The 27,282-nt window shown below is 41.8% G+C and overlaps 1 protein-coding gene across 1 annotated transcript in view; it reads right to left on the bottom strand.

Moving 5' to 3' along the window:
- Positions 1 to 26,641, bottom strand: part of LOC112254424 (sodium/potassium/calcium exchanger 3-like) — a 143,691-nt gene extending 117,050 nt beyond the window's left edge. Inside the window, exon 1 of the mRNA XM_024427007.2 lies at positions 26,051 to 26,641. Within this exon, the coding sequence (XP_024282775.1) occupies positions 26,051 to 26,243 (193 nt within the window). The 5' untranslated portion in view covers positions 26,244 to 26,641. The remainder of the gene's footprint in view (positions 1 to 26,050) is intronic.
- Positions 26,642 to 27,282: the final 641 nt, after the last annotated feature.

Below are 27,282 nucleotides of genomic sequence, written 5' to 3' on the forward strand. Positions count from 1 at the left end.
AACTCTGCCACTCAAGACAGTCGTGAAGAGGGCATGACAAAACCTAAAACAAAACCATCTTCTTGGTAAGCAACTCCAGTGTACATTTGGCCTTGTGTTTTAGGTTATTGTCCTGCTGAAAGGTGAATTCATCTTCTAGTGTCTGGTGGAAAGCAGACTGATCCAGGTTTTCCTCTAGGATTTTTCCTGAGCTTATTAATACTTTTTTTTATCCTGAAAAACTCCCCAGTCCTTAATGATTACAAGCATACCCATAACAAGATACAGCCATCGCAATGGTTGAACATATGAAGAGTGGTACTCAGTAATGTGTTGTATTGGATTTGCACCAAACATAACATTTTGTATTCAGGAAAAAAGGGAATAGCTTTGCCACACATATTACTTTAGTGCCTTGTTGCAAACAGAATGCATGTTTTGGAATATTTGTATTCTATACAGGGTTCCTTCTTATCACTCTGTCAATTAGGTTAGTATTGTGGAGTAACTACAATGTTGTTGATCCATCCTCAGTTTTGTCCCATCACAGCCATTAAACTCTGTAACTGTTTTAAAGTCACTATTGGCCTCATGGTGAAATCCCTGTGCGGCTTCCTTCCTCTACGGAATTAATAACTTCACCATGCTCAAAGGGATATTCAATGTCTGCTTTTTTTTACCCATCTACATATCGGTGCCCTTCCTTGTGAGGCATTAGAAAACTTCCATGGTCTTTGTGGGTGAATCTGTATTTGAAATGCACTGCTCGACTGAAGGACCTTACAGATAATTGTATTTCTGGGTTACGGAGATGAGGTAGTCATTCAAAAATCATGTTAAACACTATTAATGCAGATGGTCCACTTTAGCTTTGAATTTGTATTAATTTGTAAAACTTTGACATTATGGGGAATTGTGTGTAGGCCAGTGACCCAAAAAAATAAATCTATATTCAGTCCATTTTAAATTCAGGCTGTAATACAACAACATCTGGAAAAAGTCACAGGGTGTGAAAACCTTTCGAAGGCATTGTAGCAGCATCTGACAATTGGAGGTATACAGTGCCTTGCGAAAGTATTCGGCCCCCTTGAACTTTGCGACCTTTTGCCACATTTCAGGCTTCAAACATAAAGATATAAAACTGTATTTTTTTGTGAAGAATCAACAACAAGTGGGACACAATCATGAAGTGGAACGACATTTATTGGATATTTCAAACTTTTTTAACAAATCAAAAACTGAAAAATTGGCCGTGCAAAATTATTCAGCCCCTTTACTTTCAGTGCAGCAAACTCTCTCCAGAAGTTCAATGAGGATCTCTGAATGATCCAATGTTGACCTAAATGACTAATGATGATAAATACAATCCACCTGTGTGTAATCAAGTCTCCGTATAAATGCACCTGCACTGTGATAGTCTCAGAGGTCCGTTAAAAGCGCATAGAGCATCATGAAGAACAAGGAACACACCAGGCAGGTCCGAGATACTGTTGTGAGGAAGTTTAAAGCCAGATTTGGATACAAAAAGATTTCCCAAGCTTTAAACATCCCAAGGAGCACTGTGCAAGCGATAATATTGAAATGGAAGGAGTATCAGACCACTGCAAATCTACCAAGACCTGGCCGTCCCTCTAAACTTTCAGCTCATACAAGGAGAAGACTGATCAGAGATGCAGCCAAAGGCCCATGATCACTCTGGATGAACTGCAGAGATCTACAGCTGAGGTGGGAGACTCTGTCCATAGGACAACAATCAGTCGTATATTGCACAAATCTGGCCTTTATGGAAGAGTGGCAAGAAGAAAGCCATTTCTTAAAGATATCCATAAAAAGTGTTGTTTAAAGTTTGCCACAAGCCACCTGGGAGACACACCAAACATGTGGAAGAAGGTGCTCTGGTCAGATGAAACCAAAATTGAACTTTTTGGCAACAATGCAAAATGTTATGTTTGGCGTAAAAGCAACACAGCTCATCACCCTGAACACATCATCCCCACTGTCAAACATGGTGGTGGCAGCATCATGGTTTGGGCCTGCTTTTCTTCAGCAGGGACAGGGAAGATGGTTAAAATTGATGGGAAGATGGATGGAGCCAAATACAGGACCATTCTGGAAGAAAACCTGATGGAGTCTGCAAAAGACCTGAGACTGGGACGGAGATTTGTCTTCCAACAAGACAATGATCCAAAACATAAAGCAAAATCTACAATGGAATGGTTCAAAAATAAACATATCCAGGTGTTAGAATGGCCAAGTCAAAGTCCAGACCTGAATCCAATCGAGAATCTGTGGAAAGAACTGAAAACTGCTGTTCACAAATGCTCTCCATCCAACCTCACTGAGCTCGAGCTGTTTTGCAAGCACTAATGGGAAAAAATTTCAGTCTCTCGATGTGCAAAACTGATAGAGACATACCCCAAGCTACTTACAGCTGTAATCACAGCAAAAGGTGTCGCTACAAAGTATTAACTTAAGGGGGCTGAATAATTTTGCACGCCCAATTTTTCAGTTTTTGATTTGTTAAAAAAGTTTGAAATATCCAATAAATGTCGTTCCACTTCATGATTGTGTCCCACTTGTTGTTGATTCTTCACAAAAAAATACAGTTTTATATCTTTATGTTTGAAGCCTGAAATGTGGCAAAAGGTCGCAAAGTTCAAGGGGGCCGAATACTTTCGCAAGGCACTGTATACAGTGCCTTCAGAAAGTATTCACACCTTAGACTTTTTCCACATTTTGTTGTGTTACAGCTGAATTTCAAATAGATTAAATTCAGATTTTGTGTTACTGGTATTTTTGTGTGACATTCTTTATGAATGCATAAAAAATGAAAAGCTGAAATGTCTTCAGTCAATAAGTATTCAGTCCCTTTGTTATGGCAAGCCTAAATAAGTTCAGGAGTAAAGCTTTGCTTAAAAACTAGTTAGGGATAGGCTGGATGCAAATATCTCAACTGGCCAATTGCCAGGGAAAATGCAGAGCACCAGATTCAAATAAAATACTATATAAAATTCAAACTTTCATTAAAGCACACATGTAAGATACTCAATTAAAGCTACACTCATTGTGAATCCAGACAACATGTCAGATTTAAAAAATGCTTTTCGGCGAAAGCATAAGAAGATATTATCTGATAGCCTGCACCATCTGCACCAGCAGTAAAAAAAGGATTTAGCATATTTCAACCCTGCAGGCGCTACACAAAACGCTGAAATAAAATATAAAACATGCATTACCTTTGACGAGCTTCTTTTGTTGGCACTCCAATATGTTCCATAAACATCACAATTGGTCCTTTTGTTCGATTAATTCCATCCATATACAGTGGGGCAAAAAGGTATTTAGTCAGCCACCAAATGTGCAAGTTCTCCCACTTAAAAAGATGAGAGAGGCCTGTAATTTTCAACACTTCAACTATGGCAGACAAAATGAGAAAAAAAATCCAGAAAATCACATTGTAGGATTTTTTATGAATTTATTTGCAAATTATGGTGGAAAATAAGTATTTGGTCACCTACAAACAAGCAAGATTTCTGGCTCTCACAGACCTGTAACTTCTTCTTTAAGAGGCCCCTCTGTCCTCCACTCATTACCTGTATTAATGGCACCTGTTTGAACTTGTTATCAGTATAAATGACACCTGTCCACAACCTCAAACAGTCACACTCCAAACTCCATTATGGCCAAGACCAAAGAGCTGTCAAAGGACACCAGAAACAAAATTGTGAATGACCTGCAGAGAGATGGGACCAAAGTACCATCAGTAACACACTACTCTGCCAGGGACTCAAATCCTGCAGTGCCAGACGTGTCCCCCTGCTTAAGCCAGTACATGTCCAGGCCTGTCTGAAGTTTGCTAGAGAGCATTTGGATGATCCAGAAGAAGATTGGGAGAATGTCATATGGTCAGATGAAACCAAAATTTAACTTTTTGGTAAAAACGCAACTCGTCGTGTTTGGAGGACAAAGAATGCTGAGTTGCATCCAAAGAACACCATACCTACTGTGAAGCATGGGGGTGGAAACATCATGCTTTGGGGCTGTTTTTCTGCAAAGGGACCAGACGACTGATCCGTGTAAAGGAAAGAATGAATGGGGCCATGTATCGTGAGATTTTGAGTGAAAACCTCCTTCCATTAGCAAGGGCATTGAAGATGCTTTCAGCATGACAATGATCCCAAACACACCGCCCGGGCAATGAAGGAGTGGCTTCGTAAGAAGCATTTCAAGGTCCTGGAGTGGCCTAGCCAGTCTCCAGATCTCAACCCCATAGAAAATCTTTGGAGGGAGTTGAAAGTCCATGTTGCCCAGCAACAGCCCCAAAACATCACTGCTCTAGAGGAGATCTGCATGGAGGAATGGGCCAAAATGCCAGCAACAGTGTGTGAAAACCTTGTGAAGACTTACAGAAAACATTTGACCTCTGTCGTTGCCAACAAAGGGAATATAACAAAGTATTGAGATAAACTTTTGTTATTGACCAAATAATTATTTTCCACCATAATTTGCAAATAAATTAATTTAAAATCCTACAATGTGATTTTCTGGATTTTTTATTCTCATTTTGTCTGTCATAGTTGAAGTGTACCTATGATGAAAATTACAGGCCTCTCTCATCTTTTTAAGTGGGAGAACTTGCACAATTGGTGGCTGACTAAATACTTTTTTGCCCCACTGTATATCCAAAATGTCCATTTATAAAGCACGTTTGATCCAGAAAAAAACAGCTTACAAAAAACGCAACATCACTACAAAATATTTCAAAAGTTGCCTATAAACTTTGCCAAAATATTTCAAACTACTTTTGTAATACAACTTTAGGTATTTTTAAACGTTAATAATCGATCAAATTGTAGACGGGGCAATCTGTGTTCAATACAGGAAAGACAACAAACCAGCGCCACTTTTCACGTCTTGAACAACTCACAAAAGTGTACCCAGTTCCGAGTTGGCCTATTTCTTCATTGCACAAAGGAATAACCTCAACCAAGTTCCAAGACTGGTGACATCCAGTGGAAGCGGTAGGAACTGAAAACAGGTTACTAAGAAATATCCCTTGGCAATAACAAGCCAGGGTACAGAGAGAGGCAACAAAAAAAAGAAATCTGAACAGTTAGTCCTCGGGGTTTTGCCTGCTACATAAGTTCTGTTATACTCACAGACATGACTCAAACAGTTTTAGAAACGTCAGAGTGTTTTCTATCCAAATCTATGAATAATATGCATATCTTATATTCTTGGCATGAGTAGCAGGAAGTTGAAATTGGGCACGCTATTTATCCAAAAGTGAAAATTCTGCCCCTTAGCCCCAAGAGGTTTAACAAGTCACATAATAAGTTGCATAAACTCACTCAATAATAGTGAGTGCAATAATAGTGTTTTAAATAACATTTTTGAATAACTACCTCATCTCTGTACATCACACATACAATTATCTGTAAGGTCCCTCAGTCGATTAGTGAATTTCAAACACAAATCCAATACAGCACATTACTGAATGCCAATCTCCATATTTAAAGCATTGTGGTGGCTGCATCATGTTATGGGTATGCTTGTTATCGGCATGGACCACAGCATATTTTTTAGGATGAAAACAAATGGAATAGAGCTAAGCACAGGCAAAATCCTAGAGGAAAAGCTGGTTCAATCTGCTTTCCAACTGACACTGAGAGACAAATTCACCTTTCAGCAGGACAATAACCAAAAACACATGGCCAAATATACACTGGAGTTGCATACCAAGACGACATTGAATGTTCCTGAGTGGCCTAGCTACAGTTTTGACTTTCGGCTTGAAAATCTATGGCAAGACATGAAAATGGCTGTCTAGCAATGATCAATTTGAAGAATTGTAATAATAATAATGTGCAAATATTGTACAATCCAGGTGTGCAAAGCTGTTAGAGACTCACGGCTGTAATTAATGCCAAAGGTGATTTTTTTTCTGTGAATACCTATGCAAATGATGTGGAAAATGTGGAATAAGTCAAGGGGTATGAATACTTTCTGAAGGCACTTTACAGGAGTCTGCTCAATCTAACACACAAACAAACATACACTCTTGCTGCCTCTTATCTCATTCTGTCTCTCAGACACACATACACAACACACTCACACAGGCATGCTCGCATATCCGCTGACACACACACACAAGCACACACGTGCGCACGCACACACACAGGGAACATGCGAAAGCCCATGTTGTATCTGTCCTGCTGACTAGGAGGTTTGGCTCCCCACCACAGATGAGATGAATCCTCTACAGCTCTAGAGACTAGCGGCCCTTAAACAGATCTTTTAAGGGATCAGCCAATTTACAGACAGTATCGTACTGTCCAAGCAGGTTGGTTTTCTCCTTGTTTTGTTTTCTGGCAATGGCACTAATCAAATTTGATGTCCACAAACAATCAGGATGATGTCAGATGATGTCAGATGTCAGTCACGGTGAGAGCAGACACCGGAGCAGAGGTGGTTGTTAGAGTTTAACGCAGATGGGTTCGATGTGTTGCCTTATAGTGACCACTCCATGGCCTAGGACTGTGGGTAGGCAGTTTTTTACTGGCCCTGTACAGCCACATAGTGGGGGACTGTGTGTGTGTGTGTGTGTGTGTGTGTGTGTGTGTGTGTGTGTGTGTGTGGAGAGAGAGAGAGAGAGAGAGAGAGAGGTTAGGTCCTTTCTCCTGCAATTCCCAAAATACTCCATTGTCAGATGTCACATCTGGGCTCAAACCAATCACACACTGTAGATTCAACAACCAATCATATAGATTCATGGGACGTGACATGTCCAGGTGACGACGATGATGAAGAATGTCACACCTCACTTCCCAGAGAGAGTTACATCTCCTTGACCTCACAGAATGACACCACACCCCAGCACAGCTAATTCTTCCAGCACAGATGCGGTTTAAAAAACTCCCCATGCAAAAATTACTTCAGACAATAGATTAATGCAGTCAAGCAGGACATCCAAAAAGGGATTACCTGATTTCTACTTTTCCGAAATGACACTACACCCTAGTACTGCTTTAGCTTATCTTGTAGGCTCACGGCTCACACACATCTTTAACCAATTATGACTTTTGGTGGATTGACAATAGATCGGTGCAATCTGCATATCTAAACGTGGATTCGAATAATAAGGAGCAGTCTGAAGACAAGTCTCTCCATTATAGAGATTGATATCATAAGCAAATTTGTCTTTTCATAGGGAGGAGATTGCTGATAGAGAACCGTTCTAATCCTTACAGTAAAGTAATGAACTATACACACACACACGAGCACACAGGTCAGGTACACACACTCTTTCTCTCTGTCTCTGTCTCTCTCTCACACACACACACACACACACACACTTAATTTTCCCTCCAAGACTCTGATCAGACGATTCATGTGCTCTGAGTAATTAAAAAGCTAATGGGTTCCTCTAGCCCTGGAAGTGCAAGTGAAAAGATCTCTGATTGTGTTTGCTTTGTTCAAGTGAAGAAAGGCTCCGGGCTAATCTCTATTGGAGAGCTCCGGCTATTTCACACACAGTGAGAGACTTCTGACTTTAGGAGGTGAGGAAGACAGAGCCGAGTGGTGATGATTGGGAAATAAGCATCTGTTGCCTCAGGCTGTATACAATATGGACACCCCTTCCCTCCCTACCTCACACACAAACACACGTCCTCAAACAATCCCTCTCTGTGAGTGTAGTACCTACTGTGTGCGTCATCCAGTCACAGATGGGACCTTGCTGGCAGTACAGTATACTTGCCATTCCACTGTTTTGTTGTCTGGGAAACTCTTTCCTCATCTTCCCTTCCAATATTTTTCCTAATCTTTACTTCCAATACAGTGCCTCTCCAATGGACGATGTTATAAATTCCAAAACATCATGGATTGTCTCAAAGCTCAATCTCTAAATGGTCAAATCTGACAGAAGTGAATTACGTAAAGTGCATGAATGCGAGTGTATAACAGTAAGTGTATCTCTGTGTCTGTGCCTGTGTTGAGTGTATAAAAGAGCTTTGCACGTTTGAACCCAGGCATGTAGTCAAGGAGCTTGTTACATTACTCATGATACCGTGAGTGTGTGTCTACGCGTGTGTGTGTGTGTGTGTTTGTGTGTGTGTGTGTGTGAGAGAGAGGTGAGGTCGTGTCTGTGTTTCTGTGCGCGCGCCTGTGTTTACACTCAACACACCACATCTTTACACAATTACAGTTCAGTTCTGTTTCTCCTCCTGTAGCGTCAGAGCTATTTAAACCAGCTGCCTGCCATCCATCCCTACTCTGCCTCAGACTTAAAAAGTTCAGCACTCTTACCAAGGTTAAAGGTCCAGGTTTAAATCAACAGAGACCATAATAGAGTCGTGGCTGGTTCATTGGATGAGGATGGATGTAGAGGCCAATAGAGAGGCATAGCAGGACTCAATCTCATCAACACTTGCTTATTGAGGACATTTATGGGACTTCTATATATAACAGGCGGGGATATGGGATGAACCTCACAGTCAACAAACCACCACCCCTCTCAGGAATTACTGGTGCGAGGTACAGGCCCACTCCTCTCTCCATCAAGGGTTGGTGTGAAAGAAAGGGGGGAAGAAGAGAGGAGATGAAGCAGAGAGGAGAGGATAGACCCTTTTCTCACCTCATCTACAGTGCATTCGAAAAGTATTCAGACCCCTTGAATTTTCCACATTTTGTTACATTACAGCCTTATTCTAAAATGTATTAAATAGTTTTTTTTACCCTCATCAATCTACACACAATACCCCATAATGACAAAGCAAAAACAGGTTTTTAGAAATGTGTGCAAATTTTTAAAAAATGCAAAAACTGAAATATAACATTTACATAACTATTCAGACCCTTTACTCAGTACTTTGTTGAATCACCGTTGGCAGCGATTACAGCCGTAAATCTTGTTGGGTATGACACTACTAGCTTGGCACACCTGTATTCTGAGAGTTTCTCTCATTCTTCTCTGCAGATCCTCTCACGCTCTGTCGTAGTATGATGGGAGCATCGTTGCACAGCTATTTTCCGGTCTCTGCAAAGATGTTCGATCGGGTTCAAGTCCAGGCTTTGGCTGGGCCACTCAAAGACATTCAGAGACTTGTCCCATAGCCCCTCCTGCGTTGTCTTGACTGTGTGCTTAGGGTCGTTGTCCTGTTGGAAGGTAAATATTGGCCCACAGTCTGAGGTTCTGAGCACTCTGGAGCAGGTTTTTTATCAAGGATCTCCCTGTACTTTGCTCCGCTCAGCTTTCCCTCAATCCTAACTAGTCTACCAATCCCTGCCGCTGACAAACATCCCCACAGCATGATGCTGTCACCACCATATTTCACCGTAGGGATGGTGCCAAGTTTCCTCCAGAAGTGATGCTTGGCTTTTAGGCCAAAGAGTTCAATCTTGGTTTCATCAGACCAGATAATCTTGTTTCTCATGGTCTGAGAGTCCTTTAGGTGCCTTTTGCAAACTACAAGCAGGCTGTCACGTGCTTTTTACTGAGGAGTGGCTTCCGTCTGGCCACTCTACCATAAAGGCCTGATTGGTAGAGTGCTGAAGAGATGGTTGTCCTTCTGAAAGGTTCTCCCATCTCCACAGAGGAACTCTGGAGCTCTGCCAGAGTGACCATCGGGTTCTTGGTCACCTCCCTGACCAAGGCCCTTCTCGCCCGATTGCTCTTTTTGGCTGGGCTGCCAGCTCTAGGAATAGTCTTGGGGGTTTCAAACGTCTTCCATTTAAGAATGATGAAGGCCACTGTGTTCTTGGGAACCTTCAATGCTGCAGAAATGTTTTCTCCAGATCTGAGCCTCGACACAATCCTGTCTCGGAGCTTTACGGACAATTCCTTTGACCTCATGGCTTGTTTTTTGCTCTGACATGCACTGTCAACAGGTGTGTTCCTTTCCAAATAATGTTCAATCAACTGAATTTATCACAGGTGGACTCCAATTAATTTGTAGAAACATCTCCAGGATGATCAAAGGAAACAGGATTCCCCTGAACTCAATTTCAAGTCCCTTAGCAAAGGGTCCGAATACTTATGTAAATAAGGTATTTTTGTTTTTTATTTGTAAAAAATATCTAAAAACATGTTTTTGCTTTGTCATTATGGGGAATTGTGTGTAGATTGATGAGAAAAATATGCTTTATCAATTTTAGAATAAGGCTGTAATGTAACAAAATATTTAAAAAGTCAAGGGGTCGGAATACTTTACAAATGCACTGTAAGTCTTCAGCTGCAGAACGCTATCCCCCACCTCCTATCCATTTCTCCTCCTGTCCTCCTGTCCTCCCTCTATTATTTTCCAGGTCCTATGGGTTCCCAGAATACATGTAAAGTCTAAATCTGGGTGGGGTTGATGAATTAGGCACGGTGTATTTGGGGAGCTGGGAGCAGAATAGTTCAGTGTTTAATCACAGCCAGAGCTAATACTGTACTGCAGAACATGAATAGACTCAACAGACTGTGTGTGTCTGTGTGTGCATGCGTGTGTGTGTGTGTGCTCGCACAGTGACAGAAATTAATGCTCTTCTCTATAGCTAATATTATATAATATTTACAAAAATGTTACTCCCACTTCAAATCAGTCCAATTCCCTGACTTCAACCAAACAGAGTCCATTGCTGTTTGCAAGCAAAGAAACCAACACAGTTTTCCCACACGCACTCTTACAAACCAGTTTCTTATAATAATGACATTGGAGCTGACTGGACATAATCAGAGAGGGTGGACATGTATGCTTAAGAGATATATAAAAGAGCGTGGGTGCATGTGTGTGTGTGTGTGTGTGTTGTGTGTGTGTGTGTAAATTTGTGTATGTGAGTGGGCAAAAATATTTTAGATATCTCAGTTTGTTCTGGCAATTCTCACATAGAAACTTCATTGGGAGGAAGGATGTTTGACATGCCTTTTTAATCTTACAAATCATGATAAAAGTGGCCATTTTATGCCATTTTTAGACCTATACATGCCTGCTGTATAAGAACACTGATTCCCTCCATTCAACTGGCTAATGTACAATCCCTTGATAATAAAATGGATGACCTCCAATTGCGGATTACCAACGGGATTCTCTGAACTGCAATATTCTTTGCTTTTCAGAAACATGGCTCTTGGACAATATACCCCCACGGCTATCCAACTCGATGGATTCTTCATTCACTGGGCAGACAGGACAGTTGAGTCAGGGAAATGGATTGGGGGAGGTGTTTAACTCATCGTCAACTCCAACTGGTGTGCTAATTCCAGCGTGGTGGAAGTGTCGACCTACTGTTCACCCGTCTTGGAATACCTGATGGTCAAATGCCTACCCTTCTACCTCCCGAGGGAGTTTTCAGCTATTATCGTGATTCGGCGTCACTAAGACACGTGATGCCCAACTTCCATCAACACCTCCAACGCCACTAGGGGTGATAAAGTCCTAGACCACTGCTATTCTACCCACAAGCAAGCATACAAGGCCCTCCCTCGTCCGCCTTTCAGCAAATCAGATCATGACTCTTTACTCTTGCTCCCTGTTTACAAGCAGAAACTTAAACAGGAAGTACCCGCGATTCGCTCTGTTGACAAATGGTCACCATAATCAGAGGTTATGCTAAAGGACAGCTTTGCCCAGTGGGAATATGTTTAGAGACTCCGCCGACAACATTGCCGAGCTAACCACCTCCATCACCGGCTTCATTAGAAAATGCATCGGAGACGTTGGTGAGGGTTCGATGCTTCCCCAATCAAAAGCCCTGGATTAACACCAATGTTGGTGCTAAACTGAAGAACAGGGCTACCGCACACAGAGATATCGTAGACAACCCTGATGCTACGGCCACAGACAGGAATAAGTACAAGAAGGCCCGCTATGCCCTCTGCAGAGTCATCAAACGAGAAAAAGGACAATATAGGAATAAGGTGTAATCATATTACAGAAGCACCGATGCCCGCCGCATGTGGCAGGGGATACAGTCCATTACAGATGACAAAGGAAGACCCAACCATGATTTGCCAACGATGCCTCTCTACCAAACGTATTCAATGCATTTTATGCACGCTTTGACAACAACAACATCGAGCCGGGTGTGAGGCCCATCACCGACCCAGAAGATTTGGTGACCCCCCCTCAGACCAACACCTGCAAGGCTCTGTCACAACTACTCATTGTTTTTTCTTTATTTTGACTATTTTCCCTTACACAGCCTGGAAGTATGTTTTAGGTCATTGTCCCATTGAAAAACAAATGATAGTCCCACTAAGCGCAAACAAGATGGGATAGCATATCGCTGCAGAAGGCTGTGGTTGCCATGCTGGTTAAGTGTGCCTTGAATTCTAAATAAATCAATCACTCTACACACCCACTCACATACTGTCACGACTCCTACCGAAGGTGGCTCCCCTTCCTGTTCGGGTGGCGCTCGGCGGTCGTCGCCACCGACCTTTCCCCCCTTTCTGTTTATTGGTTTCACCTGTGTCCATTTTATTCATTTTAGGCTGATTGGTCGGGCTTCATTTACGGGATTGTTTGGTGTACGTGTGTCTCGGTTTGCCCATGTTCTTGGGTTTTGCTGGACTGTTTAAGTCCCCTGTATTTGGGGCATTTGTTTTTGGTGTCCTCCCTGTGTTCCGTGGGGTTGGTGTATGTTCACCGGTTTTTGTGCATTAAACGATATAGCACTACCCTGAAATCTCTGCTTCCTGCGCCTGACTTCTCACCCACTACACCCCGGCAAAAGGGCATTATACATACAAGCTGCTGCTACTCTGTTTATCTTATATTCTGTTGCCTAGTCCCCGTACGCCGATACGTATCCACCTCCATCACTCCAGTATCCCTGCACATGTAAATATGGGATTGGAACTGACTTTTTAAAATATTTCCTGTCTATAGCATTCTTACATTGTTGTGTATTTCATATTTCCTTTTCTTATGTCTTATGTTTTTTTTTTAGTAATACATTGTTAATGATTATTGCATTTTGAATTTGCAAGAAGGGCATTTCACTGTACTTGTGCATGTGAAGTGGAAACTTTGGAAATCCATGTCAATGACGTGTATTTTTTTCTGACTTAGGTGTCAGTTATAGGGCTGTTCTCTACAAACATGTTAGAGAACACATGCGGGCTCATTACAATCTGTTGCTACTGTGGCTGCGGTCTGCAATGCATTTAGACTGTTGGGAGATGTTGGAAGAGCTGATGCCAGTGAAACGGGGAGAATGAAAATAGCTATATTATTCTGATGAGTGGGTTAAGTGAATACGTGAAATGCCAACACAACTGGAACACTTCATTGTTTCTGAAGAAACATTGTGCACGGCGGCGCTACTGCAAGAGTGTTGCTAGCTAGCTAGTAAGTAGCAGTTGCTCGCTAAGTATACACGTTTGGCTGGCTAGCTAGCTAAAGCTAGCATAGTTAACTGTGCAGTGAAGTAAATCCATATGAAGGAAGTTAATATATAGCTCAGTGTCTCCAAAACTTCAAGGTGTCTCTACAGTAATAAACCTAGCTGTCAAAGGGAATGTGCTTGCTGGCCAATGTGATACAAAATACTGCCAAGCAATGTCAAAACGTGCAAACAAAACAATGTGTAAAGATTTGGGCTATTGTAGTAGCTAGCTATATTGCTATAAAAGTATTGATCTATATTCTAGCTAGAGTCCATAACAAAAAGCTATATTGGTCGTCTAGTAGCTAGCTAGCAGGGATACTTGTAAACATTACAGATAGGTCATTCCAGCTGTTGTTTAGTTAGCTAGCCGGGTAGCTAGCTAGCTAGCTAATAAGCTAGCAAAATGTTTAGTACATTAGCTACAATAACTACCTAACCTTTACTCTTTAGATAATCCGAAAAACATCTGAATGGTAGCTAGCCTGCATAGTTACAGGTACTCTGATGCTTGAAACAACTTTGGAACCAATTATCCACAGTTGCTAATAGTTACCGGTCCAATGAGTAGGTTAGCTAGCCTCTAGCTTTTACCGGTAAAACTCCAGTATTACCGCCTAACGCTATATTCATCTTTGATCATTCAATTCTGTTGGAGAAGAGTGAGGAGGAGAGTGGATGTCGTAGCTACTGTTAGCTGTGCTGTGCTCCATAGCGATTAGCAAAGTTACCCTGACCCTGGTTTTATAAATCGCAGTGTGGACTGTGCCAGAGACCATACACTGGGCAAAAAGGGTCCATATCAGGGGATATCTATACATGACAGATTTTTGATATTCTAGAGAATACAGAGCATTTCCTTTGTAAATTTTGAGTTTTGTGGATATGCACCATATCCTGACAAATTCTGAATCCAGATGTGTCTTCTAGACATAATGTTAACTTTCACTGCTATGCGGATGACACACAGCTGTACATGTCAATGAAACATGGTGAAGCCCCAAAATTGCCCTCGCTAGAAGCATGTGTTTCAGACATAAGGAAGTGGATGGCTGCAAACTTTCTACTTTTAAACTCGGACAAAACAGAGATGCTTGTTCTAGGTCCCAAGAAACAAAGAGATCTTCTGTTGAATCTGACAATTAATCTTAATGGTTGTACAGTCGTCTCAAATAAAACTGTGAAGGACCTCGGCGTTACTCTGGACCCTGATCTCTCTTTTGAAGAACATATCAAGACTGTTTCAAGGACAGCTTTTTTGCATCTACGTAACATTGCAAAAATTAGAAACTTTCTGTCCAAAAATGATGCAGAAAAATGTATCCATGCTTTTGTCACTTCTAGGTTAGACTACTGCAATGCTCTACTTTCCGGCTACCCGGATAAAGCACTAAATAAACTTCAGTTAATGCTAAATACGGCTGCTAGAATCCTGACTAGAACCCCAAAATTTGATCATATTACTCCAGTGCTAGCCTCCCTACAGTGGCTTCCTGTCAAGGCAAGGGCTGATTTCAAGGTTTTACTGCTAACCTACAAAGCATTACATGGGCTTGCTCCTACCTATCTCTCTGATTTGGTCCTGCCGTACATACCTACACGTACGCTACGGTCACAAGACGCAGGCCTCCTAATTGTCCCTAGAATTTCTAAGCAAACAGCTGGAGGCAGGGCTTTCTCCTATAGAGCTCCATTTTTATGGAATGGTCTGCCTACCCATGTGAGAGACGCAAACTTGGTCTCAACCTTTAAGTCTTTACTGAAGACTCATCTCTTCAGTGGGTCATATAATTGAGTGTAGTCTGGCCCAGGAGTGTGAAGGTGAACGGAAAGGCTCTGGAGCAACGAACCACCCTTGCTGTCTCTGCCTGGCCGGTTCCCCTCTTTCCACTGGGATTCTCTGCCTCTAACCCTATTACAGGGGCTGAATCACTGGCTTACTAGGGCTCTTTCATACCGTCCCTAGGAGGGGTGCGTCACTTGAGTGAGTTGAGTCACTGATGTGATCTTCCTGTCTGGATTGGCGCCCACCCTTGGGTTGTGCCGTGGCGGAGATCTTTGTGGGCTATACTCGGCCTTGTCTCAGGATGGTAAGTTGGTGGTTGAAGATATCTCTCTAGTGGTGTGGGGGCTGTGCTTTGGCCTCCAGTATTTATGCTGCAGTAGTTTATGTGTCGGGGGGCTAGGGTCAGTTTTTTATATCTGGAGTACTTCTCCTGTCTTATCCGGTGTCCTGTGTGAATTTAAGTATGCTCTCTCTAATTCTCTCTTTCTCTCTTTCTTTCTCTCTCTCGGAGGACCTGAGCCCTAGGACCATGCACCAGGACTACCTGACATGATGACTCCTTGCTGTCCCCAGTCCACCTGGCCGTGCTGCTGCTCCAGTTTCAACTGTTCTGCCTGTGATTATTATTATTTGACCATGCTGGTCATCTATGAACATTTGAACATCTTGGCCATGTTCTGTTATAATCTCCACCCGGCACAGCCAGAAGAGGACTGGCCACCCCACATAGCCTGGTTCCTTTCTAGGTTTCTTCCTAGGTTTTGGCCTTTCTAGGGAGTTTTCCTAGCCACCGTGCTTCTACACCTGCATTGCTTGCTGTTTGGGGTTTTAGGCTGGGTTTCTGTACAGCACTTTGAGATATCAGCTGATGTACGAAGGGCTATATAAATAAATTTGATTTCATTTGATATTGGAATTACTCCGCATATCACACATGGATGGACATTTCCTATGGCCAGATATGGACTCCTTCAATATCCTAAGATATGGGACATGTTGACAAAAATTGACTGTATACATCACATCTGTGTTTTCTCAGCCCATTCCAGATATGAAGCTATATTCATATGCTTCTCTTGGCTGAGGTCCATATCCGGATCTTGATATGCTGAAAATAAGGACAGCACATGCTCAATAATTTGACAAATATGAAATCCATATTATTCTTTCATGCACAAATCATTTTTGGATTCCTTCCAGATGTCATACATGGTATTGCCAGATATTGACTCATGAGCTATCCTGAGATCCCATGTGAACATCTTTTTTTCTCTATATGATGACACATACTGACAGTAGGCCTACACAGTATATTTCCTCAGCACATACAATGCATATGCTCTTGACTGAAGTCCAAATCAGGATCTTGATATGTATTTTGATATTTAAATAAGGACAATTTCTGATGCTTATTTGAGTTTTGAGCACATGCTCAATAATTTGACAAATATTACATCTATATCATTCTTTCAGACAGAAGCTATAATTTTTGTATTCCATCTGGATAAAGGCGTGCTCAAACCGCAAGCTAAAAGCACTGTAACTGGTAGCCTAGCAACAATAATCAACTTTCATTCTTGAATTTGGGCACCACAAATGAGTGTGTAAATGGTGGGTGATCGACCTGACAACTGGAGAAACGAAGAAGTGAAAAGCTGTTTAGAAAATACCTAAAAGAAGTTGCTAATTTGAGATGTTTCTACAGCTATTCTTGCTAGCCGCTCTCTTTGTTAGTGGGCGAGAGGCTATACTGTATCAGAGTGCCAGCTTTTGTCTGACAGAAAGGCAGATACAGCACAGTAACAAGCTCTGTCCTTACCCAAGCCCACATCCTTCCCTCTACCATGTTTCAAAGAGAATAGCCAATTATTATATTTTGTTGTTTTGGGGATGGGGGTATGTGTATAATATCTATTTGATAGAAGAGAGATAGTGTGTGTGTGTATGTACAGTATGTGTGTGGGCATGCGTGGGCGTGCATGTGTGTGTATACGGCAAAGGCTGCTCTCTTCTTTGGTGGAGGAGATAAAGGAGTTGTTTTTATCACTGGTTGTTATATCAGTATATAAAGCATGGTGGTGGGAACCTCTAGCTGCACTGGGAGAGTTGATTCAAATGTGACAGTAGAGGGCTCTCTCTAAAATGAGCTTACTTCCCCAGTCCTAAACCTTAACCATTACGGAATGGAGAAAATGCAAAATTTTAGATCAGCGTCTCTAGGAGGCAACTTTACCCCAGTCTGTCATTCTCTCCTGTTCAACAAACCCCACCAGGTAGGCACAGTGCCGTGTAAAATTATTCATCCCCCTTGACGTTTTTCCCATTTTGTTGCATTACCTGTAATTTAAATAGATTTTTATTTGGATTTCATGTAATGGACATACACAAAATAGTCCAAATTGATGAAGTGAAATGGAAAAAATAATGTGTTTCAATGAAAATGGAAAAGTGGTGCGTGCAAATATATATATATTCACCCCCTTTGCTATGACACCCCTAAATAAGATCTGGTGCAACCAATTACCTTCAGAAGTCACAGAATTAGTTAATAAAGTCCACCTGTGTGTATTCTAAGTGTCACATGATCTGCGTATATATACATCTGTTCTGAAAGGGCCCAGAGTCTGCAACACCACTAAGCAAGGGGCACCACCAAGCAAGGAGCTCTCTTAACAGGTCAAGGACAAAGTTGCGGAGAAGTACAAATCAGGGTTGGGTTATAAAAAATATTCTAAACTTTGAACATCCCACAGTGCAACATTAAATCCATTATTAAAAAATTGAACAAATATTGCACCATGAAATACCTGCCAAGAGCGGGCTGCACCTCAAAACTCACAGACCAGGCAAGGAGGGCATTAATCAGGGAGGCAAAAAAGAGACCAAAGATAACACTGAAGGAGCTGCAAAGCTCCACAGTGGAGATAGGAGTATCTGTCCATAGGACCGCTTTAAGCCGTACACTCCACAGAGCTGGGCTTTATGGAAGAGTGGCCAGAAAAAAGCCATTGCTTAAAGAAAAAAATAAGCAAACACATTTGGTGTTCGCCAAAAGGCATGTGGGAGACTCCCCAAACATATGGAAGAATGTACTCTGGTCAGATGAGACTAAAATTGAGCTTTATGACCATCAAGGAAAACGCTATGTCTTGCACAATCCCAACACCTCCATCACCCCGAGAACACCATCCCCACAGTGAAGCCTGGTGGTGGCTGCATCATGCTATGGGGGACTGGGAAACTGGTCAGAATTGAAGGAATGATGGATGGTGCTAAATACAGGGAAATTCTTGACGGAAACATGTTTCAGTCTTCCAGAGATTTGAGACTTGGACGGAGGTTCACCTTCCAGCAGGACAATATCCCTAAGCATACTGCTAATGTAACACTCCAGTGGTTTTAGGAGGAAACATTTAAATGTCTTGGAATGGCCTAGTCAATGTCCAGACCTCAATCCATTCGAGAATCTGTCGTATTACTTACAGATGGCTGTACACCAGCGGAAGCCATCCAACTTGAAGGAGCTGGAGCAGTTTTGCCTTGAAGACTGGGCAAAAATCCCAGTGGCTAGATGTGCCAAGCTTATAGAGATGTACCCCAAGAGACTTGCAGCTGTAATTGCTGCAAAAGGTGGCTCTACAAAGTATTAATTTTGGGGGGTGAATAGTTATGCACGCTCAAGTTTTCAGTTTTTTTGTCTTATTTCTTGTTTGCTTCACAATAAAAAATATTTTGCATCTTCAAAGTGGGCATGTTGCGTAAATCAAATGATACAAACCCCCCAAAAATCTATTTTAATTCCAGGTTATAAGGCAACAAAATAGGAAAAATGCCAAAGGGGGTGAATACTTTCGCAAGTCACTGTCACTCAAAGAGATTTGATAATAATAATATAATAATAATAATAATAAATAATCCCTGTTTACCTGTCCAGGGCCTTGTCAATCACATAACAGACTGCACTTTACTGATTAGGTAGATTCTGCATTGTAGGTTGAAGAGTGTGAGACAGAGGTAGTGAGAGAGCATAAGAGAGGGATAGATAAAGAAAAGAAGAAGAAGAGATCATCTAAAAGGGAGAGGAAAGGAGAAAAAGCAAGAGAGTGACAGAAAGTGAATGCGAAGGACAGAGATACAGTTTGAGAGAGATGGAGACAGAGTGAGTGATGGAGGAAAGAAGATGTTGTTTGCATCTGTGTTCTCCCAGTCAGACTGGAGCAGAGCTCTGCTCTCTGTTCAAACCAGCTGACCCAGATGAAGCTGAATTAAAGACAGCCTCAGAGAGAGAGAGAGAGAGACAACATTGTAAATACCACCAATACGTATCTGTTTATTTATCTTCCCATATTCGTACTACAAATATTTGCACATTGTTAAAACACTTTACATAGCTGATAATATAACACCTGAAATGTCTTTTTTTATCTTTAAAAATCTTTTTTAAACCTTTGAGTGCAATGTTTACTGTTAATTTCTCATAGTTTTTTGTTAATGTTGTGAAATATGTTTCTTGTCAGTTTTGTTTTCTAGTTTATTTCACTTGCTTTGCCAATGTAAACATGTTTACCATGCCAATAAAGCCCCTTTGAATTGAATTGAGAGGGTGTGTGTGTGTGTTTGTGTATGTAAAACAGGAAGTGAGAGATGAAGAAACTAGCTAAAGTGCAGGCTACCTGCCTCCCGGGTGGCGCAGGGGTCTAAGGCACTGCATCGCAGTGCTAGCTGTGCCACCAGAGACTCTGGGTTCGAGCCCAGGCTCTGTTGCAGCAGGCTGCGACCAGGGGGTCCTTGGGGCGCCGCACAATTGGCCTAACGTCGTCTGGATTAGGGAGGGTTTGGCCGGTAGGGATATCTCATCGTGTACTCCTGTGGTGGGCCAGGCGCAGTGCACACTCACCAGGATGCTAGGTGCACGGAGTTTCCTCCGACACATTGGTGTGGCTGGCTTCCAAGTTGGATGCGCGCTGTGGTAAGAAGCAGTGCGGCTTGTTTTGAAGAAACTAGCTAAAGTGCAGGCTACCTGCCTCCCGGGTGGCGCAGGGGTCTAGTGCACTGCATCACAGTGGAGAGCCTGGCTCTTAACCTACAGTGCTAGCTGTTGGGTTGTGTTTCGTAGGCTCTCAACCTTCATCTCTCCCGAGCCCGTATGGGAGCTGTAGCGATGAGACAAGATAGTAACTACTAACAACTGGATACCATGAAATTGGGGGGTAAAATTAAAAACAAAAAAGGGGCAGGCTCGTTCCCACTCTACCTCCATACATATGTCACATTCTCTGTTTTTTCAGTGTTCTCAATCATTGCAACCTCAGGGTTCATAGTCATAAAGTACTCCTTTGTGCTGTTTGTAAGTGTTCTGCCATCATTCACCATCATTCACCACACACAACCATGTTACATGATGAAATGATCTACAGACCAGAAGAGTACATTTGTGCCCAGATGACACTCCATACATTGAGTGTGTCCATTTGTATCAGTGACATCTAGGCATAGAGATCCTAATAGATTACTTGAGGGGGTATGTCATTAACCATCAAAGATACAGAATGGGATAAAAATGGCAGCCATATTGCTCAGGGAGAAATGCAAACCAGTCTGATTGGAAGGAATGGCTGAAGAGCACTGTTTCCCAAACTCGGTCCTGGGGACCCTAAGGGGTGTACGTTTTGTTTTTTATCCTAGCACTATACATCTGATTAAAATAATGAACTCATTGATTATTTGAATCAGCTGTGAACTGCTAGGGCAAAAATCAAAACGTGCACCCCTTAGGGTCCCCAGGACTGAGTTTGGGAAAACGCTGCAGTAGAGATATAATCTTGATTTTACTTATTCATAAAAATTAAAGTAAGGCATGTGGTAAATTAGCAATTGTGTAATAGAAGTATTGTCAACCTAAAATATAGTAATATAATTATAAATACAGTTTCTACATGTTTTATACAAACGTTCTGTATACAGTGCATTTGTAAAGGTTTCAGACCCCTTGACTTTTTCCACAATTAGATCTATTACAGCCTTATCTTGAAATATATATATATTTAATTCCCTCATCAATCTACACACAATACCCCATAATGACAAATCAAAAACTAGTTTTTTGAAATGTATGCAAATTTATAAAAAATAAACATCTGAAATATCACATTTACATAAGTATTTTGTTGAAGCACGTTTGGCAGCGATTACAGCCTTGCGTCTTCTTGGGTATGACGCTACAAGCTTGGCACACCTGTATTTGAGGAGTTTCTCCCATTCTTCTCTGCAGATCCTCTCAAGCTCTGTCAGGTTGGATAGGGAGCGATGCTGTACAGATATTTTCAGGTCTCTCCAGAGATGTCCGATCGGCTTCAAGTCTGGGCTCTGGCTGGGGCACACAAGGACATTTAGAGGCTTGTCTTGAAGCCACTCCTGCGTTGTCTTGGCTGTGTGCTTAGGCTTATTGTCCTGTTGGAAGGTGAAACTTTGCCCCAGTCTGAGGTCCTGAGTGCTCTGGAGCAGGTTTTCATCAATGATCTCTCTGTACTTTGCTCTGTTCCTCTTTGCCTGGATCCTGACTAGTCTCCCAATCCTTGCCGCTGAAAAACATCCCCACAGCATGATGCTGCCAACACCATGCTTCATCGTAGGGATGGTGCCAGGTCTCCTCCAGATGTGACACTTGGCATTCAGGTCAAATAGTTCAATGTTGGTTTCATCTGACCAGATAATCTTGTTTCTAATAGTCTGAGAGTCCATTAGGTGCCTTTTGGCAAACTCAAAGCAGGCTGTCATGTGCCTTTTACTGAGGAGTGGCTTCCGTCTGGCCATTCTACCATAAAGGCCTGATTGGTGGAGTGCTGCAGAGATGGTTGTCCTTCTGGAAGCTTCTCCCATTTCCTGATTGCTCAGTTTGGCTGGGCGGCCAGCTCTAGTCTTGGTGGTTCCAAACTCCTTTCATTTAAGAATGATGGATGCCACTGTGTTCTTGGGGGCCTTTAATGCTGCAGACATTTTTTGGTACCCTTCCCCAGATCTGTGCCTCCACACAATCCTGTCTCAGAGCTCTAAGGACAATTCCTTCGACCTCATGGCTTGTTTCTTGCTTTGACATGCACTGTCAACTGTGGGACCTTATATAGACAGGTGTGTGCCTTTCCAAATCATGTCCAATCAATTGAATTTACCACTGGTGGACTCCAATCAAGTTGTAGAATCATCTCAAGGATGAACAATGGAAACAGGATGACCTGAACTCAATTTCGTGTCTCATAGCATAGGGTCTTGAATACTTATGTAAATAAGGTATTTCATATTAGTATTATTTTTTATATATTTGCAAACATTTCTAAAAACCAATTTTTGCTTCGTCATTATGGGGTATTGTGTGTACATTAGATTGATTAGGAAAGTGTTTTATTTAATCCATTTTAGAATAACGCTGTAACGTAACAAAACGTGTAAAAAGTCAAGGGGTCTGAATAGTTTCCGAATGCACTGTAATAAAGTCCAAAAATAATATTGCAATATGCAACTGTATCGATTTTCTCCACCATCACTACCATCGTCATGTCAGTCATTGATTTTTTCTTTGACACATATAGTCACAACAAACATTCAGCTTCCCCATAAGATAAAACTTAATTCTGTATTTGGTCAGTAGCATTATGTGAAAATGATTGATTGTTTTATGATATTTCTTGCTTTGACCGTGTGTAAGGGAAATAATGAAGGAAGATGTCACCAGAATCCCACTTCCCTCTTGGAAAATCTTTTGACTTTGCAAGAACGTGCATTTTTTTCACTTTTCTTCAGTTTATGTTCAGGTGAAAATACTAAGGTCATCTTATGCTCAGTTCCTCTTTCAATAGACCCATATTGCACCAAGGGTTGAGTAATTTGGTGACAGAGCAACAGACGCGCAGCTACCAACTCCAGAGGATTATTAAATGCACATGTTTAGCTGCAGTTCTTGTGCCACACAAACCTAAAACTATATTCGTAACCAACTGGGAGTTGGGAATTTACCAGTTGTGAAGTCGTAAATACCAGTTGGATGCATTTACGTGCTTTGAACTAGTTGACAAGGGCTAATTGGCTAATGGCCAACAAGCTGCGTAAACAGGATGTAAATACACGTAAATGTAGTTTAGTCACCTTATTCTTTTTTAAATAGCATTTAGTCATCTTTTTATTTAGTTCATTATCATTCACCCACTTATTATTGCGTTTCCACAAGTGGAATCATGATTCAGGTATGCTCGTTTTGTTTGCCTACTGGATTTTCCTTGTTCGCAGCACATTCATTCACCACTCTGTCCAATGGAAAACTCCGGCCAAGGCACAGGCCGGGACGCGAAATGAACTACCTCAGCCCAGACCAAGCTGACAGTGGCCTTGCATGATAACTGACATAAGGCCATTTTTTAAAACTTCCCTCGACTCCTGCTGTGTCAACAGACTCTCTGAGAATGAGTGTAGGCTACAACTGGTAAATAGTCGCTGATATTTCAGTCAGAAGCCAGCTAAAATCATAACAAAAGATAGGCTACTATAAGTTCTCATAACAAAATAATTTTGCTTTACAGAGAGTAGTGTCAGACAGACAATTGTGAGGCAGGCTGCAGTGCAAAGGAGACACAGAGAGAGGAAGCAAGCAGAGAGATGTTTGTAGTACAGTGGTTCCCAAACTTGGGGTCGGGGACCCATGTGGGGTCCCCAGAATTTTAAATAGGGTTCCCTGAGAGAATATTTCATCTCATCAAACAGATTAATAACTTGTTTCTCTTCAAATCGGTATAGAATACAACATTTTAGAGTAAACTAAGGGCCTTTTACACTGGTGCACTTTAGCGGCATACAATACAGAAAACTGAATTGCAGTGCAGCTCACATGAGATGCTGTAAACATGAACGTGATTGAAAAGACAACACTTTTCTAGTGTCCAGTCCAAATGAACTATTTTGAGAGGGCGACCTGATGTGCAGTTGTGTAATTTTTTCATAGTTGTGGATTGTTTCAAATCACAAGTTTGTTTGGGAAGCCCGTAATTTGGGTAGTGTGCGTGGCAATAGGTCTACCTGATTGAGCTGCGGCTGTCAGTGAAAAGCGTCTAAAATATTTGTGAAGATAACATGTCTTGAGTATAATTTAAAATATTGCATCAAGAAGAAGGGGAGGGGTGTGTGTCTCTCTCCAGAATGCATGCATACAGTATGTAGGAAAGTGCCCATTTGGCAATGTCTTATTTCTGATTGTCTTAACTCACTACATACACCACATGTTTTTTTCCCGCCTCACACAGGTCAACAAAGCCTGTTTTTTAGCATCCATTGCGAATGATAGATCCTCAGTATTTGAACAATCTTTCCAACACTCCCGGCCTTGATAATAAAATACTGTGAACTGATGATCCCATACAGTATACCAAGTGGGAAACATGATAAAACACTGCTTTCTGTTCTCAGCAAACTAGAGCAGGAAACTTTGAGGGCCCAGAAAAGGCTAGTTGGTAGAATGTTGCAAGTTTATTAGCAATAGTTTCAGCCCGGACCCTGTGATGTTTTGATACAATATTGAACTTCACTAGCAATAGTTCAAGTCAAGACGGATAGAAAGGGAAGCAGACAGGCGGACAAGAGAGATGAATGTGATTGAAAGAACCAGAATTTTCATCAGGATATTTTCTACTGTTTTAATTTCTAGGCTTTAGGGCGGCCTATGTATTTTACTTAGTTGACGATGAAGTTATTGGCTTACTGATGCATTGGTTATAGGATATCTCTGAGTTCTATGCTCTAATTTCTTTAGCCGCCAATGGATCACAGTCTATCAATGTGTCCATATGGCAGAGGCTAGTGCTCTCACCATAGTTTAATTTTAATGTTCAGATTTTTATGATTAACCACGTGACAATGATTTTGAGAAACTGAAACTTTATTATTTCGATGAAACTGTTCCACGAAAATGTGTATATTAAAGTATTCAGAACTGGCACGCAGATTGGTAGAAATGGTAGGTTAAATTGTAAGCTTCCCCAAACTTGAAACTCAGGAGAAGACTATGTTCTTTATTTACTATTCCAGCCATTTAAAAAATATGCACAAGCGCGTGCACACATAGGAGGTCCCGTGAAAAAAACAGGCCCGCCTATGGAAATCAAACGCCTCCCCAACTGATTTGTCCGGGCGCCAGGTCTGTGGAAACCATGTGTTTGATGTATTTGATACCATTCCACTCATTTTGCTCCAGCCATTACCACGAGCCAGTCCTCACCAAGTAAAGTGCCTGGGACTAAACACCCCCCTCTGTAACTGGATCCTGGACCTCCTGTGTTCTGAATTGACCCCCCTCCCCTTTGCAGTCTTTTGACTCATCACATGCGCTAATGCAACTGCTTATTAGCCTATTTATCCTGTTGCCGAGTCACTTTACCTCTACCTACAGCACATGTATATCTACCTCAATTACCTCCTACCACTGCACGTCAACTCAGTACTGGTACCCCGTGTATATAGCCAAGTTATCGTTACTCATTGTGTACTTATTCCTCGCGTTATTATCTTTCTATTATATTGATATTTTTCTCTCTGTATTGTAGGGAAGGGCCGTAACTAGCGTTTCACTGTTAGTCTAGACCTGTTGTTTACAAGGCATGTGACACATATGATTTGATTTGTTGCAACTCATTTATGGACAATCCTTGCTTTAGGCCTACATAACAACAATCATTTATATGAAAACGTAAAGGTCAAACTCAGATAATGAAGCGCACTCAAAAACATCATAGCCTATATGGATATTAGTGAACAACATAGTCTAGAATCGCTTTATGTCCCTTCTTAGGAGCCTCACAAAATAGTGAAACTGAAATAAAACCTCTCGCAAATAGGCAACTGTTCAACAAGACATTCTGACAACAAACATCTCACCTGCTTTCTCGACCAAACATGAGAGCCCCTTTACAAGAGCGAGCAGCACCCCCATGAAGAACATCTGCCCACCGAACAACTCCTTTCGCTTTTTCCGCTGAGCTTTGGTCTTCCGCTGGTTCAGCATCCCTTGAAGCGGCTTACTCCGCACCCGGACGGTCCCGGGCATCATGCCAAAGGCTATCCCATCCATGGAGACGTTTTCACGGGGAACAGAGTTTCTGGGAACCCGGACAGGGAACGCGGAGGAGTCGAAGGAAGCGGGGAGGAAGAGGGGTTCGGAAAGTTACACAATGGAAGAGGTGGGTTGTCGACGCGTGAAAGACGATGTTGGTATTCGATCATGAGTCGGTTGCGATGTTGTCTTCTATATTACTTCGCATGGAAGTGTTGCTGTGCGTCGTGGATGTTGTGATAGGACGGAGCGCTCCATGGATGCGTCAGTTCTGTGCCAGTTTTCGCTGGACACAGTCTGCAACAAGGCTGGCGATGTACAAGAGAGAGCGCGGAAAGGAGGATGTAGAGGGGTGAGTGTGTTTGTGTATGAGAGAGAGAGAGAGAGCGCGGAAAGGAGGATGTAGAGGGGTGAGTGTGTTTGTGTATGAGAGAGAGAGAGAGAGAGAGAGAGAGAGAGAGTGAGAGTGAGTAATTGAACAATGTAGCGAGATGGGGATAAAGGACAGAGCGAAGAGAGAAATCCCACTGTGCATAAACTGTATTTCAACAAATATTATATTTCACCCAAAAAGGTAATGGAATGACGTTGAATCAACGTGGAAAGCGAATTGAATTCGCACAGTCATCAATGTTAAGGAATTGTGGGAATTTTCGTGTCTTTTTTTCACCCAACGTTTAGCCTAAATCCAATAACATGCTTCAAATGTATGTTGGTTTCATGTTAAATTCAGATAGTTGAAAACTCAATCAAATGTAAATTAAAACTAGACCTTGAACTGGCATCAGTGTCCAGTGGATACACTTTTCAAGCAGCAGGCTTCATTGTGAACGACAAACTACTCGCTCATCGTTGCCCTCTCCTGGATGTAAACTCAGCAAAAAAAGAAACGTCTCTTTTTCAGGACTCTGTCTTTCAAAGATAATTCGAAAAAAATCCAAATAACTTCACAGATCTTTATTATAAAGGGTTTAAACACTGTTTCCCATGCTTGTTCAATGAACCATAAACAATTAATGTGGAACGGTCCTTAAAACACTAACAGTTTACAGATGGT

The sequence above is a fragment of the Oncorhynchus tshawytscha genome, linkage group LG01, assembly GCF_018296145.1.
Source record: "Oncorhynchus tshawytscha isolate Ot180627B linkage group LG01, Otsh_v2.0, whole genome shotgun sequence".
Taxonomy (NCBI): Eukaryota; Metazoa; Chordata; class Actinopteri; order Salmoniformes; family Salmonidae; genus Oncorhynchus; species Oncorhynchus tshawytscha.